Raw genomic sequence first — 8,935 nt, forward strand, 5'->3', positions numbered from 1 at the left:
GCCACTACATTTCCCCCTGGTGCCACTACATTTCCCCCTGGTGCCACTACATTTCCCCCTGGTGCCACTACATTTCCCCCCTGGTGCCACTACATTTCCCCCTGGTGCCACTACATTTCCCCCTGGTGCCACTACATTTCCCCCCTGGTGCCACTACATTTCCCCCTGGTGCCACTACATTTCCCCTACATGGTGCCACTACATTTCCCCCTGGTGCCACTACATTTTCCCCTGGTGCCACTACATTTGGTGCCACTACATTTCCCCATTTCCCCCTGGTGCCACTACATTTCCCCCTGGTGCCACTACATTTCCCCCCTGGTGCCACTACATTTCCCCCTGGTGCCACTACATTTCCCCCCTGGTGCCACTACATTTCCCCCCTGGTGCCACTACATTTCCCCCTGGTGCCACTACATTTCCCCCCTGGTGCCACTACATTTCCCCCTGGTGCCACTACATTTCCCCCCTGGTGCCACTACATTTCCCCTGGTGCCACTACATTTCCCCCTGGTGCCACTACATTTCCCCCTGGTGCCACTACATTTCCCCCACTGGTGCCACTACATTTCCCCCTGGTGCCACTACATTTCCCCCTGGTGCCACTACATTTCCCCCTGGTGCCACTACATTTCCCCCTGGTGCCACTACATTTCCCCCTGGTGCCACTACATTTCCCCCTGGTGCCACTACATTTCCCCCCTGGTGCCACTACATTTCCCCACTGGTGCCACTACATTTCCCCCTGGTGCCACTACATTTCCCCCCCTGGTGCCACTACATTTCCCCCTGGTGCCACTACATTTCCCCCTGGTGCCACTACATTTCCCCTGGTGCCACTACATTTCCCCCCTGGTGCCACTACATTTCCCCCTGGTGCCACTACATTTCCCCCTGGTGCCACTACATTTCCCCCTGGTGCCACTACATTTCCCCCTGGTGCCACTACATTTCCCCTGGTGCCACTACATTTCCCCCTGGTGCCACTACATTTCCCCCTGGTGCCACTACATTTCCCCCTGGTGCCACTACATTTCCCCCTGGTGCCACTACATTTCCCCCCCTGGTGCCACTACATTTCCCCCTGGTGCCACTACATTTCCCCCTGGTGCCACTACATTTCCCCCTGGTGCCACTACATTTCCCCCTGGTGCCACTACATTTCCCCCTGGTGCCACTACATTTCCCCCTGGTGCCACTACATTTTCCCCTGGTGCCACTACATTTCCCCCTGGTGCCACTACATTTCCCCCCTGGTGCCACTACATTTCCCCCTGGTGCCACTACATTTCCCCCCCTGGTGCCACTACATTTCCCCCCTGGTGCCACTACATTTCCCCCTGGTGCCACTACATTTCCCCCTGGTGCCACTACATTTCCCCTGGTGCCACTACATTTCCCCCTGGTGCCACTACATTTCCCCCCTGGTGCCACTACATTTCCCCCCTGGTGCCACTACATTTCCCCCCTGGTGCCACTACATTTCCCCCTGGTGCCACTACATTTCCCCCTGGTGCCACTACATTTCCCCCAGGTGCCACTACATTTCCCCCCTGGTGCCACTACATTTCCCCCTGGTGCCACTACATTTCCCCCCTGGTGCCACTACATTTCCCCCTGGTGCCACTACATTTCCCCCTGGTGCCACTACATTTCCCCCTGGTGCCACTACATTTCCCCCTGGTGCCACTACATTTCCCCTGGTGCCACTACATTTCCCACTACATTTCCTGGTGCCACTACATTTCCCCCCCTGGTGCCACTACATTTCCCCCTGGTGCCACTACATTTCCCCATTTTCCCCTGGTGCCACTACATTTCCCCCTGGTGCCACTACATTTCCCCCTGGTGCCACTACATTTCCCCCTGGTGCCACTACATTTCCCCCTGGTGCCACTACATTTCCCCCTGGTACATTTCCTGGTGCATTTCCCCTGGTGCCACTACATTTCCCCCTGGTGCCACTACATTTCCCCCTGGTGCCACTACATTTCCCCCCTGGTGCCACTACATTTCCCCCCTGGTGCCACTACATTTCCCCCCTGGTGCCACTACATTTCCCCCTGGTGCCACTACATTTCCCCCTGGTGCCACTACATTTCCCCCTGGTGCCACTACATTTCCCCTGGTGCCACTACATTTCCCCCTGGTGCCACTACATTTCCCCCTGGTGCCACTACATTTCCCCCCTGGTGCCACTACATTTCCCCCACTGGTGCCACTACATTTCCCCCTGGTGCCACTACATTTCCCCCTGGTGCCACTACATTTCCCCCTGGTGCCACTACATTTCCCCCTGGTGCCACTACATTTCCCCCTTGTGCCACTACATTTCCCCTGGTGCCACTACATTTCCCCCTGGTGCCACTACATTTCCCCCTGGTGCCACTACATTTCCCCCTGTTGCCACTACATTTCCCCCTGGTGCCACTACATTTCCCCCCTGGTGCCACTACATTTCCCCCTGGTGCCACTACATTTCCCCCTGGTGCCACTACATTTCCCCCTGGTGCCACTACATTTCCCCTGGTGCCACTACATTTCCCCCTGGTGCCACTACATTTCCCCACTGGTGCCACTACATTTCCCCCTGGTGCCACTACATTTCCCCCTGGTGCCACTACATTTCCCCCTGGTGACACTACATTTCCCCCTGGTGCCACTACATTTCCCCACTACATTTCCCCCTGGTGCCACTACATTTCCCCCTGGTGCCACTACATTTCCCCCTGGTGCCACTACATTTCCCAGTTGGTGACACCAGTCGATTACGCAGATTCTGTTATCCAAAGCTACAGTAATAGTCACTGTATACAATAAACACAAATACAATAAGAACTTATGGCAGTAAAACAGGTTTACGGTATGGAAAAGAGTTTACTCTGAGTCTGCAGTAAGACAGGTTTACAGTATGGAAAAGAGTTTACTCTGAGTCTGCAGTAAGACAGGTTTACGGTATGGAAAAGAGTTTACTCTGAGTCTGCAGTAAGACTGGTTTACAGTATGGAAAAGAGTTTACTCTGAGTCTGCAGTAAGACAGGTTTACAGTATGGAAAAGAGTTTAATCTGAGTCTACAGTAAAACAGGTTTACAGTATGGAAAAGAGTTTACTCTGAGTCTGCAGTAAGACAGGTTTACGGTATGGAAAAGAGTTTACTCTGAGTCTGCAGTAAGACAGGTTTACGGTATGGAAAAGAGTTTACTCTGAGTCTGCAGTAAGACAGGTTTACGGTATGGAAAAGAGCTCTGACAGCCGATGCTTGAAGTTAGTGAGGGAGATATAAGTCTCCAACTTCTGTGAATTTTTGCATTTTCTGTACTGATCCAATGAACCATTGCATTTCTGTTCAAACCGTTGTATCAAGACTGCCCAAATGTGCCTAATTGGTTTACTAATAACTTTTCAAGTTCATAATTGTGCACTCTCCTCAAAACAATAGCATGGTATTATTTCACTGTAATAGCTAGTGTAAATTGGACAGTGCAGTTAGATTAACAAGAATTTAACAAGTTTTCTGCCAATATCAGATACGTCTATGTGCTGGGACATTTTCTTGTTACTTACAACCTCATGCTAATCACATTAGCCTACGTTAGCTCAACAGTCCCGAGGGGAACCCACCAATCCTGTAGAGGTTTTAAGAGAAGACTGGCTATGTGCACTCTGCCCATGAACCAGGAAACTGAGCTGCACTTCCTAACCTCCTGCCCAATGTATGACCATATTTAGGACACATATTATAAGCTCCTGCCCAATGTATGACCATATTTAGGACACATATTATAAGCTCCTGCCCAATGTATGACCATATTTAGGACACATATTAACCTCAGATTACCCAGACCCACAAAGACTTCTAAAACAAGTCCAATTTTGATAAACTACCATATCTACTGGGTGAAATACCACAGTGTGCCATCACAGCAGCAAGATTAGTGACCTGTTGCCACGAGAAAAGGGCAACCAGTGACGAACAAACACCATTGTAAAAAAAAAAAACATATTTATGTTTATTTTCCCTTTTGTACCTCAACTATTTGCATTTTGTTACAACCCAGTACATAGCCATAATATGACATTTGAAATGTCTTTATTCCTTTGTGTAATGTTTACATGTTCATATTTTATTGCTTATTTCATTTTTTGTTTATTATTTATTTCACTTGCCTCAGGAATGTAAGCATATCTTCCCTGTACCTATAAAGCCCATTGAATTGACATGAATTGAATTGAGAGCGTGGAGGAACTCAGTGGTCTGTAACAGTTCAACATTGTAGACAGAAAGTCAAATGATATTCAACGTTGTTTGACATTAAGAGGTTGAAACGACACCTTGTTACATGTGTGTGTCACGCCCTGACCTTAGATATCTCTGTTTTCTTTATATCTTGGTTAGGTCAGGATGTGACTAGGGTGGGTACTCTAGTGGTTGTATGTCTAGGGGTGTTGTATGTCTAGGGTTGTTGTAGGTCTAGGGTTGTTGTAGGTCTAGGGGTTTTTGTATTTCTATTTTGGCCTGATATGTTTCTCAATCAGAGACAGCTGTTTATCGTTGTCTCTGATTGGGGATCATATTTAGGCAGCCCTGTTTCCCACTTTCTGGTGTGGGATCTTGTCAATGTGTAGTTGTCTGTCAGCACTATTTTGTGTAGCTTCACGTTTAGTTTTGTTATTTAGTTGGTTTATTCGTTGTTCATTCAGTTAATAAAAAAGAATGTATGCGTCCCATGCTGCGCCTTGGTCTGATCTTTATAAGGAACATGACAATGTAACTACAGAACCTAAGTTTAGTGTCATAGAGACATACATTCCCTAAATAGTAAACTACTTTGACCAGAGCCCTATTGACTTACATAAGGAATAGGGTGACATTTTAGGAGACACACAATGAATCTGATTGAGTTGTGTAATACTGCGGAGAAAGAAGGCCAGGACCTCTGGGCTCAGCTGTTTTTTTTTCTGTAGATATTGGATAGACAGATCTGCAACACATATTCAATATTAAAGGCCAGGACCTCTGGGCTCAGCTGGTTCTTTCTGTAGATATTGGATGTATAGATCTGCCGCACATATTCAATATTAAAGGTCAGGTCCTCTGGGCTCAGCTGGTTCTTTCTGTAGATATTGGATACACAGATCTGCAACACATACATATTAAAGTGGCTGAGGGAAGTATGTGCCAATCTTTTGCTCTTGTCTTCTAGACTCTTTCGATCTATGTTGTTCAATTTTCTACTGGCGAAATCAACCATTGTGAAGAGAGGATGACAAGCTTTGGTTGGTTGTTTGGTTGGGAAAATATATTGCTCTGTCTGAAATTGGAGCCTTACTCCAGCCTACAGAGGATATTAATAAAAATGTGCTTTTGTGGAAACTAAGGTTTGAAAACTTGCAAGGTAAGGTAACTACAGCTGCAAACAGTATTCAAGGAACTTTTAAATAATAGCAACAGGTTTAAATGTATTTTGTTTTTCATATAGAGAGACTGGCAAACCACACACACGCACGCACGCGCACACACACACACACACACACACACACACACACACACACACACACACACACACACACACACACACACACACACACACACACACACACACACACACACACACACACACACACACACACACACACACATACACAAGCAAGTAGCGTTGCATTTTACCATTTTAGTTATTTTTGTTTAGTTATTTGGTTTGTCTGAGTGAGACCCAACTGTTAATCTAACAATAGATGTTGAGTGAAGGTGATTGGCTGGATGGAGGCAACAGCTTGTGTTGGTTTGAAAGCATCACCACAGAGCAGTCACTCTGAAGCGGTAACAGCAAAGACTAACATTATACACAATGCAGACAGACAGACAGACAGACAGACAGACAGACAGACAGACAGACAGACAGACAGACAGACAGACAGACAGACAGACAGACAGACAGACAGACAGACAGACAGACAGACAGACAGACAGACAGACAGACAGACAGACAGACAGACAGACAGACAGACAGACCCTCATTTCATCAATATGGACATTCTGCTGCATTATTGCATCATCACCAATCAACACAGGTGAGGTCTCCAATCAACACAGGTGAGGTCTCCAATCAAATTCAAATCAATAGTGTTAGCCACATAACCAGTTTACATCAGGTATACAAGGTGCAGTGAAATGCTGAGGTGTTAGCTTCCTCAACAATACAGTACAGTTTACATCAGGTATACAAGGTGCAGTGAAATGCTGAGGTGTTAGCTTCCTCAACAATACTGTACAGTTTACATCAGGTATACAAGGTGCAGTGAAATGCTGAGGTGTTAGCTTCCTCAACAATACTGTACAGTTTACATCAGGTATACAAGGTGCAGTGAAATGCTGAGGTGGTAACTATAATTGCTGTAACTACGCTTTAGTCGCTCTCAATAAGAGTGTCTGCTTAATGACTAAATGGAAAATGGGTAGTCAGTGCAAATCACTTCTAAGGTGCGTCTATACTCTCTCTGGTGAAATCATTTCTAAGGTGCGTCTATACTCTCTCTGGTGAAATCGTCTCTAAGGTGCAGGTCTGTTCAATCCGACCAGGTAGAGAGAGGAGGTCGCCACGAGCCCTTACCTGATGATAACGTACATGACCAGACAGTTACCCACCAGCCCCACCACGCAGACCATCATGTAGACCACAACGATGGTGATCTTGATGCCGGTGGGGAGGAAGGCGTAGGTCTCGTTGTTGCCAATACTGAAGTTGTTCTGGAAAAGCAGAGAGTCGTTGTAGAAGTGGAAAAGGTCCAGGTCTGATCCACCGACCAAGGAGTCGTTTAGGAACTCCATACCTGCCTGATGATGAGAGAGAGAGAGCACAATAACAGACAAGACATGAGATGAGGAAAGACGGGTGTGTGACGTGTCAAATGATGGAGAGGCCTGCACGGGAATATTGCAGCTCCTCAGTGCTATTTCTCTGCACCCAAAAAAATCAACAACGTTTCGACTTTTACCCGAAGTCGTCATCACTTGGAGAGACATCACAGACAGAAGTGTGCAGTTGTATTTATTTTATTCAGTACAGACAGGTCTGGTCTGTGTGTCTGTAACACACAGACAGGCCAGGAGACACAGACCGCGGTTTGCAAGCCAACACTCCTACTAAATATGTGTGGCGTCATATGGAGGCGCTGCGCAAACGTGGGCTGCCTAGTTCCTATAATAAATCGATTAGGTTTAGCCGCAACAGTTCCAATATCCAAGGGATGCATATGTATGATCATAGGAGAAGATACATACAAGCTACTTTAACGGCAACATAGGTGTTCACACCGGCCGAGCTGGAGAATGTAAGGTGCCCAAATATAGGCTACATTTCTATGCAGAAAACAGCATTCTCACACACGGACAGTATCAGACAGCAACAGCAGCAGCGCCATACCGTTATTCGAGATGCTATTCCAACGATCTGTTATGAGTCCTTCCCGCGCTGGTCTCCGGTTCCTTCCCAGAAGTTGCTTTATTTTGGTTTTAGGCAGTTGGCTGCTTTCCTATGTTGTATGTTGTTTATCTCAGTCTCTTGCTCGCTGTCCTGTTTTCCACAGTTGCCAGCGCAGCGATACAGATTTACGTTGGTGTAGGTCTAGGATAGGATCATGCTTTTTTTCCCCACCCTCCCCTCAACAACATACGAAATGTAGAGTGACGAGTGGTCTAAATCTAGGCGGTTCCTCTCATACTTTTCGAATAGGTTCGTTCATCAGACAAGGAGAAAGATCTCGGTGTCCTCTCGTCCTCTCTCCTTCTTCCCTCGATCCCTCTACGCGCGTCCTCTCTCTATCGGATCACGCACGGTACGCGAGACCTGCGTGTCTGGAGATATGCGGTTTGTATTGCTGTAGCGAAATGATGTGTCTACTATGTCTCTTACGGGACACTTTTAAATGTCTCCATTAGCTAGACTACAAAAGTGATTGATCTACACATTCTTAGTCTACTACTACAGCGTGTGTAGTCTCCACTAAATACATTGCGCTTACTAATAGGTGTGAGGTAGGCTTGGAGTTGATTCTAGGTATATGATGTCAGGCACTCTTATCTCAAAGTCTAAGATAGTGTGCGTTGGTGAGTGCCGTGCACGTACACAAAAAATTATCCGCTGACATTCCCACTAGATAGATACAGAAGATAGGCAGGCTGTCTGTCCTGTGTGCCTTACTCTGAGACGCTGGAGGCTACAGCATGTGTGCCTTATCCTGAGACGCTGTAGGCTACAGCATGTGTGCCTTACTCTGAGATGCTGACAGCCTGTCCTATCTGTCCTGTGTGCCTTACTCTGAGACGCTGTAGGCTACAGCATGTGTGCCTTACTCTGAGACGCTGTAGGCTACAGCATGTGTGTCTTACTCTGAGACGCTGGAGGCTACAGCATGTGTGTCTTACTCTGAGACGCTGTAGGCTACAGCATGTGTGCCTTACTCTGAGATGCTGACAGCCTGTCCTATCTGTCCTGTGTGCCTTACTCTGAGGCACGGACAGCCTGTCCTATCTGTCCTGTGTGCCTTACTCTGAGGCATGGACAGCCTGTCCTATCTGTCCTGTGTGCCTTACTCTGAGGCACGGACAGCCTGTCCTATCTGTCCTGTGTGTCTTACTCTGTGACGCTGTAGGCTACAGCACGGACATATTCTATCCATATTCCATTATATCATTTTCTATTCTATCCTACAATATCCTATTATATCCTATCAAATTCTATTCTACTCTATTCTATTATATGCTATTCTATCCTATTCTATTCTATTCTATCCTATTCTATCCTATCCTATCCTATTCTATCCTATTCTATTCTATCCTATTCTATTCTATCCTATCCTATTCTATCATATCCTATTCTATTCTATCCTATTCTATCCTATTCTATTCTATCCTATTCTATCATATTCTATTCT

The 8,935-nt window shown here is 46.7% G+C and overlaps 1 protein-coding gene across 1 annotated transcript in view; it reads right to left on the bottom strand.

Moving 5' to 3' along the window:
• The window catches only part of oprl1 (opiate receptor-like 1), an 84,192-nt gene extending 76,243 nt beyond the window's left edge, over nucleotides 1-7,949 (bottom strand). The window contains exons 1-2 of the mRNA XM_065005128.1: nucleotides 7,426-7,949; nucleotides 6,613-6,836 (exon numbers count right to left, since the gene is read on the bottom strand). Coding sequence (XP_064861200.1) covers nucleotides 6,613-6,830 — 218 coding nt within the window. The 5' untranslated portion in view covers nucleotides 6,831-6,836; nucleotides 7,426-7,949. The remainder of the gene's footprint in view (nucleotides 1-6,612; nucleotides 6,837-7,425) is intronic.
• Nucleotides 7,950-8,935: the final 986 nt, after the last annotated feature.

This window comes from Oncorhynchus nerka, linkage group LG20 (assembly GCF_034236695.1).
Source record: "Oncorhynchus nerka isolate Pitt River linkage group LG20, Oner_Uvic_2.0, whole genome shotgun sequence".
NCBI lineage: Eukaryota > Metazoa > Chordata > Actinopteri > Salmoniformes > Salmonidae > Oncorhynchus > Oncorhynchus nerka.